Source organism: Bison bison, unplaced genomic scaffold (genome assembly GCF_000754665.1).
Source record: "Bison bison bison isolate TAMUID 2011002044 unplaced genomic scaffold, Bison_UMD1.0 scf7180017864378, whole genome shotgun sequence".
Taxonomy (NCBI): domain Eukaryota; kingdom Metazoa; phylum Chordata; class Mammalia; order Artiodactyla; family Bovidae; genus Bison; species Bison bison.
This window is the reverse complement of record NW_011494950.1, coordinates 3,308,797-3,324,681: the sequence shown is the minus strand read 5'-3', so window position 1 is coordinate 3,324,681 and position 15,885 is coordinate 3,308,797. Positions and strand designations below refer to the sequence as shown.

General features: G+C 40.9%; 1 protein-coding gene across 1 annotated transcript in view; it reads left to right on the top strand.

The window, feature by feature from the left end:
* ITGA1 (integrin, alpha 1) overlaps nucleotides 1–15,885 on the top strand; it is a 180,208-nt gene that overhangs the window by 88,848 nt on the left and 75,475 nt on the right. The window contains exons 7-8 of the mRNA XM_010857177.1: nucleotides 8,072–8,220; nucleotides 12,266–12,416. Coding sequence (XP_010855479.1) covers nucleotides 8,072–8,220; nucleotides 12,266–12,416 — 300 coding nt within the window. The remainder of the gene's footprint in view (nucleotides 1–8,071; nucleotides 8,221–12,265; nucleotides 12,417–15,885) is intronic.

Genomic DNA, 15,885 nt, shown 5'->3' with positions numbered 1-15,885 from the left:
GCTGCAGTTGCCATCTGCAGTGATTTTGGAGCCCAAGAAAATAAAGTCTGTCAGTGTTTCCATTGTTTTCCCATCTATTTGCCATGAAGTGATGGAACCAGATGCCATGATCTTCATTTTTTGAACATTCAGTTTTAAGCCAGCTTTTTATCTCTCCTTTTTCACTTTCATCAAGAGGCTCTTTAGTTCTTCTTCATTTTCTCCTGTAAGGATGGTGTTATCATGTTATCTGCATATCTGAGGTTATTGATATTTCTCCCTGCAGTCTTGATTCCAGCTTTGCTTTATCCAGCCCAGCATTTTGTATGATGTACTCTGCATATAATTTAAATAAACAGAGTGACAATATACAGCCTTGACATATTCCTTTCCCAATTTGGAACCAGTATGTTGGTGTTCCATGTCTGGTTCTAACTGTTGCTTCTTGACCTGCATACAGGTTTCTCAGGAAGTAGGTAAGGTAGTCTGGTATTCCCATCTCTTTAAGAATTTTCCGAAGTTTGTTGTGATCCACACAGTAAAAGGCTTTTGCGTAGTCAATGAAGCAGATGTTTTTCTGGAATTCTCTTGCTTTTTCAATCATCCAGTGAATGTTGGCAATTTGATCTCTGGTTCCTCTGCCTTTTCTAAATCCAGCTTGAATATCTAGGAGTTCTTGGTTCACATACTGTTGAAGCCTGGCTTGGAGAATTTTGAGCATTACTTTGCTATCATGTGAAATGAGTGCAATTGTGTGATAGTTTGAATATTCTTTGAACATTGTGTTTTAGGCTTTTCTTTTCAGGTGTTCAACACATGTAACCCCATTCACTTCTGGTCTCAATTTCTCCCATAGTCTTCCCCCTCTTAACACCTTCCAGCCTCGTATTTTTGAGTATGAGTCAATTTCATTGCATCACCTTCCATCAAGCAAGAGACCAACTAAAGACCTATCATATACCAACTTTATTGTGTTTCTGAGAATACATTTCATTTACCTGTGAGCCAGTCCTGTTCATATGCCTCTCCGTAGGGACAAAGGTTAAGCCCAGTTTCAGTTAACATGGTCTCAGAATGGTTTGTGTTGACAGTTAACTTGAATTCATACTCTAATTAATTACAGTAGAAGCATGTTGTAAGGAGAAGGCAATGGCACCCCACTTCAGTACTCTTGCCTGGAAAATCCCATGGACAGAGGAGCCTGGTGGGCTGCAGTCCATGGGGTCACTAAGAGTCGGACACAACTGAGCAACTTCACTTTCACTTTTCACTTTCGTGCATTGGAGAAGGCAATGGCAACCCACTCCAGTGTTCTTGCCTGGAGAATCCCAGGGATGGGGGAGCCTGGTGGGCTGCCTTCTATGGGGTCGCACAGAGTCGGACACGACTGAAGCGACTTAGCAGCAGCAGCAGTGTGTTGTAAGGCAGGGCTTTTGCACTGTAGTTCGGTAAAGGAAAACATCAAATGACCAGACCCAAAGACCGAGGACTTATTATGTAAAGCAGTTGTACATCCTACAAACACAAAGAAAACTTTATGGTGCTTCCCTGTCATTATTCCCCTAAAGAGGCCATTGATTGGATAGTATTAACTGTTGAATGAAAGCCCAGAAACTAAACTCATGCTGGGCATTACAATTTAGGCACTGGTGTTATAACTCTAACTTAACAATACAAAGTAATGGTAGAATTCTAAAGAAGGAGATAATTCCATTCCTTCACAACTCCTTGATGTAGTATATATAATAACTACTTTAAACATTTCTCTTTCTTAAACTCTCTTGTCATTCTTTTGTGACTTTTTATGAGAAAAAAAAATAGTAATTTTTGTGATTTCTAACAGCATCATTCCTTCCATATTCCTCACATTCACTTCCCTCCTTGCTCTACTCTTAAAAGAAAGGAAGCCACTTGGATAATTCATTTTAATTCAGCAGATATTTACAAAGTATCTTATTGATCAAGTATTATGCTAGGTGTATAGCAATATAAATAACAAACTCTAAAACTCTGTCCCTAATCCTGAAAAACTTCCAACTTAAAGTCAAGGCCTATATTTGGAAAACTGCAATGCATGACTGTTTGCCAAGTCACTTCAGTCGTGTCCAACTCTTTGTGACCCCATGGACTGTAGCCCACCAGGCTCCTCTGTCCATGGAATTTCCCAGGCAAGAATACTGGAGTGGGTTGCCATCTTCTTCTCCAGGGGATCTTCCCGACCCAGGGATTGAACCTGCATCTCTTATGTCTACCTGCATTGGCAGGTGAGTTCCTTACTGCTAGTACCACCAGGGAAGCAATCCATGACAGTGTGACATACATATAACAGGCATGAATGAAGCAGAAAATGAATTGATCTTTATAAGCAGGTAATTCGCAATTTGAATAAAATAATATTTTCCAAGCTATGCTGTTTGAGGTGTGGAACATGATCCACATAAAAAATAAATTCCCTTAATTAAGAATAAAATATATCAGGTCTTCCAATTTGTGATTCACAATGCATGTTTTCATATTAAAGACTCTGAGAGCACTTTCAGAGTAATCCACTTTTGAGTCAGTGCAGAGCAATTCAGGAGTAAGGGAAAGCCTTGCTCTTTTGTATTATTTGAAATGTGTGGCCTTTTTTACTTACAACAGAGGGAGGCAGACAGACAGAAAAACTGTTAAACTTTGTTTTAATGATTGCTTTCTGAAAGTGTGTGATTATGGACTTTTAAAAAAATTATACCTAGCAACTTAGAAAGTTAGTATTCCCTGGAAAAGGAGGATAAGGAGACATCAGTTTGGGGTTTATCTGAAACATGAATGTAAATTTTATGCTGAAGTGGGAGGTCCTAAGTATTCCTCTTACTCATGTAGCAGGATTCTCAGCCAGTTGTATGCCCTCATTTATGCTATAGTGAATCAGCTTGCAATTATAACTACTTAATCAGGAAGTTCGAACTATATCTCCCCAGGAGTTAAATGTGTCCCTGACAGTTGTCCCTGAACAGTAACTGTTCCTCTATTGTTACTCATCCCTCACTTTGTAAGAGTTCATTGTTGGGGCTTCCCTGGCAGTCCAGTGGTTAAAACTTCACCTTCCAATGCAGGGGGTGTGGGTTTGATCCCTTGGTGGGGACCTAAGATCCCCCATACCTAGCAGCCAAAAAAGAACCTCACAGAAAACAGGGCAATGTTGTAACAGATTCAATAAAGACTTTAAAAATGGTCTATATAAAAAATCTTTTTAAAAAAGAGTCTAATTTTACTATCTTCACCCACTTATCTTATACTGATGCCATAAGCTACCCTTCCCATTCTCCCTAAAGAAGGCCCACAGCTAACCCAGTTGTGCCTTTTAGCTGCCGTCTCTGCCTACATTTTTTCATTTAGTAAGAATGCCTAGAATCGTTCTCTCTTTACTACTCCTCTCCAGTTCTCTGCTTAGCTCCACCCTCTGGGTCTTTGGACCATTCCAATACAATTGGCTGCTTCAAGTCAAATATGATGACTATTGGTTTTTTTTATCTTTTTCTCAATTTCTGAAATGATTTAAATGTCTTTAATGATCATCCTTGACAGATTTTCCAGGCTCAAGACTGCTTTGCTTTCTCCCATTCTACTTTTATAACTAGCTGTCTGTTCTTGACCTGGGCAACTTGTTTAGGAAGATGGATCCTCCTTCCTCCCTGAGGGCTGACCTGTGAGACAATAAATGTGCTTGTGAATCTCTCTTCTATTCATTCCCTCACCATGTATGTTCATCACTTTTTCTCTCATTATTTAATTCTCGTATTTATTTGACTTGGTTATATATGCACCTACACCCATTATGCTAGTATAGATCTGTTTCACCTGCATTAAATTTATAAACTAAGCTGGGACTTAAATGGCTCCTATTAAAGTGAGTCTCACACAAAACATTACGTACATTTAGTGATGTGACTATTTTCCTGTGATGAAAGTTAATAAATGGCACCCTTTTCTGAGGAAAACACAGCAGAAACCTTTTTCTGTCTGATTCCTAATAAAATAATAACCCCTGTGTCAGCCAGGGACCTACACTGAATGTCATTCTCCTGAGATGTGAGTTCCCACTGCCCACTCTTCTAATTTCCCACGCTTCTTCACATCTCTCTTTTTCTGCTTATCATTATTTCCCTCCTATCTCAGTTTTCTACTTGCCTGTGTGAAGTGGTACACTCATCTAGTAAGAATGCATGAGGGTCAACTGTGAGCAAAGCAAAATAGTGGTCCAGGATAAGAGAATACCAACAGCTATGACGCAGTCCTGCTCTTTACCCCTGCCTGCCCCTTCTGAACTTATAATGTCGTTGAGAGATAAAGCATGTGTACAAAAGCTGAGAAGAATGCAGTGCTCACAGGAGCAGCACAGACAAGTTTGCTTCAGAGTTTGGAGAAAGAGAAGATCACTATGGACTCTATTGGCAACTTGGTGGACAAAGTTGCATAGAAAGTGAAACTTGAATCTTACCAAATGGGTAGGACTTAGCTTAGTTGCAGGGATAAGAAAGGGCATTTGGTCTGGGTAGAATCCTGAAGATGAGGATGATGAGAGAAGGTAAGGCCAGATGGTTGGGTAGCTGAAACTCAGGGGGTGGAAAACTGAATTTTAACCTATAGGCCTAGTATTTCAAGAAGCAGCTTGAAGTTGTATCTATTTTCTATTTTAATTAGAATTACAGTTCTCTTTTAAAGTATATTTCAAAGTCATTGATGTAGGCAATGAAGAGTTATTGGAGTTTTTGAATAAGGAAGGCATGTGATAGAAGCAGACTCTTAACACAGTTTATCTACCACCACTATGTAGAAGGATTTGAAGACAGTGGGAATGGAGGGAAGGAGATCAGCAGTGCAGAGACCATGATTGCCATGGTCCAGGTTCAAGGCAGTCAGTGATGTCTGGCCTGGGCTGAAGAAAGAATGCAGAAGTGTAGATAATAACTGCCTTAGATCCAATCGCCCAGACGCAAACTCTGAGAGCAGGAGCCAAGTGATAGCAGTTTACAAAGGGAGTGCTTCCAAAAGAAAATAGGAGGTGATTTGGGGGAGCAAAACAGAGCAGCCGTGGAGTGCAAGCAAGCATGTGGCTTCAGGTGAAGCTGGGTCTGGAAGGGGCTCCAGGTTAAGTCAAGGGGCTGATCCTGCATTGCCTGCACTCAGGCCTTGCCTGTGGAGCAGGGCAAGGGATGAGGAGGGAGAAAAGTCCAGACACTGCTGACTCTTGGAACCTTTGGGGCAAAGCAGCTCTAGCAGTCCAAGGACAATCATCTGATGAAAGTCTCGGGAACAGCGGTGAGAAGCAAAGTATACACAAAGGGTGAGGGAATGAGCCTTTACGAGTTCTCTTATATCCCAGCATTTACAAAAGAATGAGCTTATAAAAGTGAAATATATGTTAAGTAGAGAGATCGGTAGATAGATATGATAGAAATAAGACATAAAACATTGATATCTGATTTACTGAGATGTTATATTTTCCCAATTTTCCCCAGTAATCCAATGGTTCATAGTACGTTCTCTAAGATATGAAAAGTGTGTTGTAAATGTAAAGTGTTACATCATAAATCAGGCTTATTTAGTTGGTATGATTTCCTTCTCTTCTCACGTGAACTCCTCCCCATGTGTAAAGGAGATGCCGTCATTTTCCTGAGGAGTTAGCACCTTATCACCAGAATTTGACTGAAGGGAGCACACTCACTCTTAAAAAGTACTAGGATGGTTGGGCAGTGCTGTGTGCAACCTTATTTGGGATTCATGAGCAAAACTTTAAAGTGAAACCAGTCTACGAGGTATGTGGTTTTTGTCTAACAGCATTCAGTGTCAGAGGATCACTCACAGAGAAGATATTTGGACTTAACCACAGTTGGAACTTAGCCAAATTAGTTAATGCAGGGGAAAAAAGGTTAAAGGAGATAAATGTTTGCAAGTAAATGATTATGGTGATGGATCATGGAATCTAGGTTGGATAAAAAAAAAGTAACATATATGAATTAATTGGAAGTCTTAATGTGGTCAAGGAATTGATGAATTAGATATACTAGGTAAATGAGCCAAAGTTAATGGTCAGAGAGAAGAACATTTGACATTGAGATTGAGGTGCTGCAATTTTTCCAGATGACAAGGTCAAGGCGAAGACCTTGGAAGCAGATGACATAGGTGAGCTAGAGGAAAAGATTACTAACGCCAAGGAAGTCAAATAAATAAGAGACTAGGGTGTTTGATAGAGTCATCCAAGTAGTAAAATATCTAAGAATAATAACAGGAGTGACAGTTTTCAAAGTTCTTTAGTCTCCTGCTTAATCAAATCTAAACAAAGAGAAATAAAAACAAAACCAACTCTGTAAGATGCCCTGAATGGATGAGCAATTAACTTCTATAGCAACACAGCACTGCCCAACTAAATCCTAGTACTTTTCAATAACTTCTGTTTACCCTGGGACCATAAATTAGGCACAATGATTATATCTAAATAACAAAATAATTTTACTTTCATTTACACTGAGCATTTATACACACAAAGACAATGGCAAACCTACATGGTTTTCCTTAGTAATTATTCAGTATTTCCCTGAATTCCTGGTTAAAAGCTGTTAGGGTCATTGGGAAAGTAATTTAAAATCTCTTCAAAGGCTGGTGGCTCAGTGGTAAAGAACCCACCTGCCAATATAGGAGACATGGGTTCCATCCTGATCCAGGATGACTCCACATACAGCAGACCAACGAGACTCATGTTCCACATCTGTTGAGCCTGTGCTCTGGAGCCTGGGAGCTGCAGCTACTGAAGCCCACGCAACCTAGAGCCTGTGCTCCTCACCAGGAGAAGCCACCACTATGAGCCCGCACACCGCAATGAAGAGTAACCCGCGCCTATCACAACTAGAGAAAAGCCCTTGCAGCAATGAAGACCCAGCACAGTCAAAAATTAAAAAAAAAAAAAAAAATTTTTCTTTTCAGAAAAAGACAGTCCTTTGGGTAAAGAATTCTCTGAGTCCCTAATTTGGGGGTAGGAAGGTTAAACAAAGAGTAACTTCAGGCACAGTTCTTGATATAGGTTAGTTTATTGGTTCACACCAACCTTCAAAGGAGGGTTCAGAAAAAGGATTAAGAAAATGGGCAAGGGGAAGTGAATCAGTTGCGCTTAACCTTCAGTCTTTTTACTTCATGGTGGCTTTGCAGTTAGCTGCTTGCACTACCCACCTGTGGGAAAGAAGGAATGAACGAGTATGGCAGTAAGAGAGAGAGAAGACAGGGAACAAGAAAGGGAAGGGCTAGTTTAGGAGCCATGAAGCTATAGCTGAGCTACTTGAAACAGGAAGCACACACACGTGTCCTTGCCAAAAACATCCCTGATCATTCATTCACCTTCATCTTGCTCCCCTCTTTCTTCCCAGCTTGGTCCAGACTCATTGTTCTGGACCAAGAGCAAGAGGTCCAGAGGCAGCTGTTCCTCAAGAGGTAGATGTTCTCAGAGCACCTACCTCTTTGCCATCTCAGTTTCTTCACAGGCGCAGTTCCTTTAGTGTGGACCCCATCCACCCTCACACTTGCCATCCAGGACGGGCCTCCACCCTCCTAGCACATATCTGTTAAGTCTCAAAAATCACTTCTGAAAGGGCTTCCCTGAGCCCCCATTTTAAATTACGCTTCTAGGTTATACTTGCCAGTAATAGCTTTTCGGTTAGTACAGCCTTTTTCACACTTTGCAGTTGAACCTGTGTTTGAATAATTCTTGTGTTTAATCTCTCTGTCTCCCTATAGTTTAGAAGCTCCATGAAGGCAGAGACCATGTCAGTTTCATGTTCAATCCCAAAGCCTGCCAGAGTCACTCAGTAAACACTGTTGAAGAGAGAAACCAATCATTTGAGAGGTTTATTAAAGCACTCTCATTTGTGTCCTTTGGGATATGAATATTCACAAATGGCAATGATTATTGCTGTCAAAGTAGAAGGATTTGTGTATTGGTAGAGTTTTAAACCCTTTGGAAAGAATAACTTGTATTATTACATTTGATCCATGTGTTTAAACTGAAGACAGTTAAAATGAAAGTCTGCTAGATGGATAACACAGTGACTTGGTATTTCAGGTTGGAATTGTACAGTATGGAGAAAATGTAACTCATGAGTTCAACCTCAATAAGTACTCATCAACAGAAGAGGTGCTTGTTGCAGCAAAAAAAATAGTCCAGAGAGGTGGCCGGCAGACCATGACAGCCCTTGGAATAGACACAGCAAGGTATGTGTGTTCAGACACTCAGTTGTGTCCAACTATTTGCTGACTGTAGCCTGCCAGGCTCCTCTGTCTGTGGGATTCTCCAGGCAAGAATACTGGATTGGGGTGCCATTTCCTTCTCCAAGGGATCTTCCCAACCAGATCTCAGGGATTGAACCCTAGTCTCAGGTCTCCTGCATTGCAGGCAGATTCTTTACCACTAGCACCAGCTGGAAAGCCCCCAGCAAGGTATATAGATTAAAAAACAATAATAATAAGCCAAAGTAAAAGACTGTGCAAAAATAACTGCTTACAGTCTAGTGCTTTGGAGTATTAACGGAACAGTTATTAATACCTTAGTAATATTTAAAGCCACCTTGTTGAAATCAGATTCAACTGATTAGCTAATAATTATAGGATCAAATTTTCTATTTTACAATCTCACCATTCTTCTTATCTTTCCTTTTATTCCAAGATTTTGATTGATGCAGAACCAGTCAAAAAAATCACGTGGTCTACAGCATCACGTTCTTGGGTACCAAGATGTAATATTATATAATATCTTTTCCTTTTATTCTCTGTTTTCAGCTTCTAGTAATCTCGGTATAAAAAATGGATTAAATTAGTCCACTTCTAATTCAGTATATGTGTATACCATAATATATCTATAATTTTACAGCATTTCACAGATTTAAATTTACAGATGTAGAGTTGTTGAAGTTCTCAAATAAGTGTTTTTAAGAAGGCAAATTAAACGTCTTATTTGAAACATTTTCAGTGAAAAGGTTGAAAAGGGGAAAGGATTTCATCATTGGTACCCTCTCTTTTTCTTCCTCACTTTCCCGAAATTCCCTCTAATTGACATTCCTCCTTTCCTCCCTTCTGCAGTCTCCTCCATGGAGTGCACATAATCCATTCTGGCTGAGTTGCATTCTACAAGGATCTACAGAACTGTCCTTTCCTTACAGAGTAGAGCATCCTCTTTTCTGTATTTTTCCTGATCCCACTCAGCTCTTTTGCTTATTTCTCCCCCTTAATCACCATGAAATCTTCTGAACAAAAACTAAACAGTACCAAAATCACAGGAAATCTAATGAGCGCTATGACTAACATTAAGGATCCTTCTCTTAAGAGCCTTCAGCTTCTGGACTCTCACCTGCCTCTGAAAAGCCCGTCCTCTCATTCCACCTGCCAGTTAAGATCCATGTTCTAAGAGGGCTAAAATGGTTAATATGGATACTCCAAAGACTGGATTGAATCTTCAAAAATTTTAACTTTCATGTTCCGCTTCAGACTTATAAATGTTAGAAAAGCATGTGGTTATAGTTAATATGGGGCCTGTGAGAAAAATAACCACAAACAGATGGGGTAATTTTACATTTACCTGCCCATAGGATCACCAGTTTGCATGCACAGAAGTGCACATGTTTAGGTGTGCTGAGTGCACATTCTTAAATAATTCTTAAATAATTGACTAAATGTGGCTGTACATTCAAAGTAAATCAAAGTATTCTTTGAAACTCTGAGCCTGTAGGGAGCTGTGTCTTCCAAAGGCAACCACTTAAGAATGAATATTCATCTTTGAAAACTCACTGATGAAATATTCTGACTGCATTTGCTCCTGCATAAATACCACTGTGAATACCATGTCCCTATATGGCTTTTGCCTCTGTGTTTTCACAGAGGGTCTAGCTGTGGGACATAGAGTTTATTGAGTTTTGTATATAAATAAAACTCCATGATGATATTGCTAATTACTCTTCTTATAAATTAGTTTTGCATGTTTAATTGTTCTTTATTCCTTTCAGGCAGGATCAGTTCAAACAGTATTTCTAAATATTTAGAATCCTTACTTCCATTTTCAGTGTTTCCTAGTTAAACATATTTTTGTGTCCCCTTATCCCTATCCCAAATTGTCTTTCTTTTCGTTGCTTCACATTATTTAGTCATAAAGCCTGGATTCTCTTGTCCCAAAGAAAGAGATTCTCCTGGGGTATATTAATGTATAAAACCATGCAGACTGGTCAATGCTCATTTTAAAGAGAGAATAATGGATGGTGGTAAATGGGGATCAAACACAATTTGCAGGAGATATTTGAAACATAAAGGCTACACACATGAGCTCTGCCAATGCTACCCATAGAAAGCCAGTCCTGGTTTCACAGCTACCAGATTTTCTTTAAGGAACGTCTTTTAATCATCGCCTTCAGCTGATGTTCATTCAGTTATGGCCTTGATCTTCAAGAGAGTCAGGAGATTTTGGCAATCTTCTAAGATAATGGTCCCCAACCTTTTCAGCACCAGGGACTGGTTTTGTGGAAAACAATTTTTCCACAGACTGGGCAGGAGGAGGATGGTTTCAGGATCACTCAAGTGCATTACATTTATCGTACACCTGATTTCTGTTATTATATTAGCTCCACCTCGTATCATCAGGCATTTGATCCTCGAGGCTGGGGACACCTGCTGAAAGGAATCAGAATTGTAAAAAGGATTGATATCTCATCATATCCATGTCCAGATTTCATTTAAAGACTAGACTCTAACATCTATTTTTCACCTTTGTACATAGAAAGAAGTAAAAAATCTGTTTGTCTGGTATAGAGGGCAGAGATACACAATTCCCCAGTGGTCAGTACTAAAAAAAAAAAAAAAAGCTTCTTTTTCTCTTTTGAAAATTGTAGGAAAAATTGAAAATTAAAAAACATAGTACAACAAAATCCTATGTACACATCAAACAAAATCACCAGTTCTTAACATCTTGTCATATTTGCTGTAAGTCCTTTTAAAGGGAAAACAAGCACAGATGAATTGTTTTGCTCACATCACCAGAATCCTCTCTCCCTCCTCACAAGATACCCGCTACCGTGCATTTACTGTGTATCTACATTAGAACTAATATTTACCGTGGCAAACCGTTGGGAGGTTAAAACAAGAGGTGTTTCTTTGGTGTATTCCAAACTGCAGCTGTTTGTCCTCATGACCAAAGTAAAATATTTATCTTTCTGTTGTTTTCTTATTTTCTTTTGACCAAAGTAAAATATTTAAATAGACTATTCAGTACAATGATTGGTACATTTTATACCAAAATCTAAAAAAAATATTATATGAAATCCATTCATTGTTTTAAGCCTAAGTAAAGTGTACTCTTCTTGTGCAAGACTCTGGAGGGGAACGTGAAGTGAGTAAAAGAAAGTAATAAAGGGAAAATGTGCCTCTGTGTGCGCGCGTGTGTGCACGCAGGAGATGCAAAACAAACAAAAATTGTCAGTTTCCCCTATCTTCCATCACTTTCCATAAATATTTGTTGAATTAAATCAAAATTCCTTTTTTGAAGTTAGCGAAATGTGTCCTTTCTCTCTATACCACCTCCTCCTACCTCATCCCCAGCAGCCTTTGTCCTCAAACTTAATTCAGACCAAACCTTTCATAGCTAGCCAAACCCTCCTTGCCCCATGAGCCCGACTCTGTCACTGACTCAGACCACGGCCATCTGCAGTCTAATTCCTATGTCTAAATTTTACCCCATATCCAAGCGCTCTCTCAAGCACTCACAGCCATGTAGATACTCCGTTTTCTCCCACACCCACTCAGTAGCTCAGAAGACGGCCACACTCTTCCGTGAATGTCAGACTAGGTGTGCGAAGTGAGAGTTAAGCAAAAGCTTCTGCCAAAAGCAGACAGAAAGAGGACTGTCAAGTGAGACAGGAATGTTTACAGAGAAAGGTGGGTCTGGGAGAGTATTTAAAAGCTGACCTTCTCTAAACTTCTGTATGCTCCAGTCAACACCTTCCCTTTGAAATTTCTAAAGAATGAAAGACTGCTGCCTTTTGGGTAAACAAAATATCCCACAAGGGATAAATGGTGATTAGCAAAATGGTAACCTCTCCATCATCTGGAATAAATCTTAACCTATTACAAACAATGAGCATCATGGCTCCTGGCTTGAACAATGGGAGTCAATGTTAATGGGCTCCCTGGAGCTGGCAGTGTTTTCATTTTGTTGATCACTTTGCCTAAACTTGGGCTGATGTTTGAATTGCTCCTCTTTTGTCTGTGATTATTTCAGGAAAGAGGCTTTCACTGAAGCCCGGGGTGCCCGAAGAGGGGTTAAAAAAGTCATGGTAATTGTGACAGATGGAGAGTCCCATGACAACCACCGGCTGAATAAGGTCATCCAGGACTGTGAGGATGAAAGCATTCAGCGGTTTTCCATAGCTGTAAGTATGGGGCTGGAGATGGCTTTCGGGCTCCGGTGTGTGCATATCATGATTATTTTATGAGCTATGTAAGCAAGGTTGGAAAACAGAAGTGTCTCCGTTTGGAAGTAAACTCTGTGGAGGCAGGATTAGGTCTTGCCCCTTTTGTGTCTTCAACATGGTGTCAGGCGACTGGAGACTCAGCCAACAATCACTACAAGAAAGGAAGGGAGAAAATGAGGAAAGGCTGAGGAGGGAGAAGGGAGAAAATGCATAAGAAGAAGCAAGCGAGGGAGGGAGAGAGAAGGAAAGGGACAGAAATAGGGAGGGGAAAAGTGGAAGAGAAAGGGAAAAGATGGAGGGATGGAGGGAGAAGAACATATGCCTTCAGCCTTGGGGGAGGGGGGTTTCTTAAATTGATTTTTTTTTTAATAGAGAATGAAAGATTTCAGAACTCTAAAAGTTCAACCAAAATTGCTTTTCAACAAAATCCTTTTTATTTATAGTTCAGTTCATTCAGTTCAGTGTCTCAGTCGTGTCCAACTCTTTGTGACCGCATGGACAGCAGCATGCCAGGCTTTCCTGCCCATCACCAAGCCCCAGTAACAACAGCTATTACCCACAATTTGTTTTTCAGCATTTAGTCAGTGATATTTACCTTTTTCCTTTCAAAAGTGTGAACAGTTGAAAGACACCCCATCCAATTGTAGGTAGGGAAGAAAAAGAGATTCATCCTTGATGAAGTCCCAGAACACACAATTGAGTCACTGCTTCCCTGAGGCAAGGTGCCTATTTCTTATTTTATAACCAAGGTGATAGGTTATAAATAGTTGCAACATTTTCTTTTTCATTTGGGGTATAAGATTTTTTAAAAATTAAAACAGTCCATTATTTCTCATTCCCCTTGTTGTTACTTCTTTAAGTTATCATTTGCCAATTATTATTCAATCCATCATTACCTTTCCTGCTACTACTGTTGTAGCCATGTGTTCCGGGAAACAAACTCACTCAGAAGGACAATGCAGATAGTGGAGTGCAGTTTATTACACCGGCGGGCCCAACGCAGTGTCTCCTCTTAGCCAAGGACCCCAACCAGTTTTTGTGAAAACCTTATATACCCTAAGTGTACGTGCCCAAACTCACCTCCCCAAGTTCCCTGAAACTAGTCTGAACAAAGGAAGAGAAAGATACAATCAAAGTTAACCCGTGATCATATGCCTTAAGCCTAGGTAGTTAACAGTGGACAATTATCAATAGGCCTGTGGTCATACCCCAATAAGCATAATAGAATTTATGATTCTATTTGGTTACACAGATAATTAGGGTATTCTTTTAGGCAATGGAAAGTCTAGGTATGAGCCCTGGGGTTCTTGCATCCGGGAGGTCTGGTTTTCCAGTTGGTATGTCGTTTCCATAGATCCTGGGCATAGAGCTCAAAGTCCACAGTCCGGCCCAAGATGGAGTCCTGCTTTCAAGATGGAGCCCGTTCTGTCTGTTTCCTCCTACATTCCCCCCTCTTGATGCTCTTAACTCATAGTATGAGCATCACTCATAGGGACATATTGCACCCTGGCTCTCTGACTGCCAATCTGGGAGAATGACACCAACCTCTGGGTTACAAAGTTCATAATACATTGTAAAATGCAGGATCCACAAAGCAGAACTATCAAGGCAACTATAACAATGGTAAATATAGTTTCCCACCAATCACCCTTCACTCAAGATAGGACTGAAGTCCAAAAAGAAAGATCATCATCAGACATAGCTTTTACCTGACCGTTCATGTCATCTAGGGTGGCTGATATATTGCCAGATAAAGCAGGAATATATACACAACATTCAACATTAATTATAGCACAGGTCCCTCCTTGTGCTGAAACTATGGTTAGTTCCAAGATGATACCAGCAAGTCCTTGTAGCAGCAGTTGACTGTAGAGCTTCATCTCTTTTTCTTCTTTAAGATGATCTTGGTTTCACAGAGATCAGTGGGGTCCTTTTGTATAGTCCACTCAGCGTCCTCCGGGTCTGTGTGGTATGTTCTCTTCACCCTCATGTGGAGGATCCAGGGAGTGACACCTGCAACTTTAACTGCCGTAGGAGTGGTTAGAATAACAGTATATGGACCCTTCCAATGTGGGGCCAAGGAGTCGTGTTTCCAGTCCTTAACCCACACCTGATCCCCAGGCACAAATTCATGAATCTGTTCCCCATGGGGGAGCGGCACCCTTTCTTGTATAAACTTAGTTACCTGACTTATTACCTTACCCAGTTCCATCTGCTGTGAAATCCCATCTCCCCTTACCTGAGGCAAATTTGTTGACATCTGCTTTATTATGGGAAGGGGGCCTCCCATACACAATTTTGTATGGAGAATAGCCTTGGGACCATGGGGTCATCCTGAGTCTGAGCAGAGCCATCAGAAGCAAGTCCACCCAGGAGCAGTCAATCTCTGTGATCCACTTGGAGAGTCTCTTTAAGTGTCCAGTTGGTTCATTCCTCTATCTCAGAACTCTGAGCCTATATGCAGTGTGCAGTTTCTATTTGATGTTTAAAGTTTTGCTCACTTGTTTTACTAAATCAGCTATGAAAACCAGGCCATTGTCTGGTCCAATACTGGTAGGAAATCCAAATCTAGGAACTATTTCCCTAAGCAGGCACTGGGCTACTTCTGATGCTGTTTCAGTCCAGGTAGGAAAAGCTTCTACCCACCCCGAGAACGTACATACCATGACCAGCAGGTAACGGTGTTGGTGAGGTTTCATTTCAGTGAAGTCCACTCCCAGGTGTTCAAAGGGCAGCGTGCCTTTCAGCTGAATCTCTGGAGGTTTTTGTCTGTGCCGAGAGGCAGCATTAACCTGTGAGCAGGCAGCATGGCCTAGGTGGGTCGCTTGGTGTGTTTGGTTTACCAGAGTGTGTGCCAGCTCCTCCGGTACCAATAATTCCGCTTTGGCTAACCTGACAGCCGTTGTCCTTGTTTGATCAGGCTAGTGTCATCAGTATATAGGACCCAATTAGGGTCTGGAACCTTGTGTCCTTCTTTAAAACAAACCCCAGATACCTTACCTCCTCTGTGCCTTCTTCTTCAACACCCAGTAACCTGCTTCCATCAGCAGCTGGAGCAGTGTTTTTGTCCCTTCCCAGCATTTTTTCTTGGTCTCGGCAGCCAGCAGCAGGTCACCCATGTATTGTAGGAGCCAACATCTGTACTTTTCCGGGTGGAATGAGTCCAGGTCAGAAGCCAAGGCTTCCCCAAAGATGGATGGGAAATGCTTAAACCTTTGTAGGGGAGTCCAGGTGAGTGGTTGTTTGGTGCCCCCAACTGGATCTTCCCATTCAAAGGCAAAGATGGGCTGTGACGCTGGGGCGAGGCATATGCAGAAGAAGGCATCCTTGAGATCTAGGCAAGTATAAACTTTAGTCCTCGGTGGGAGGAGGCTAAGTAAGGTATAGGGGTTTGGAACAGTGGGGTGTAAAGTCACAGTAGCCTGGT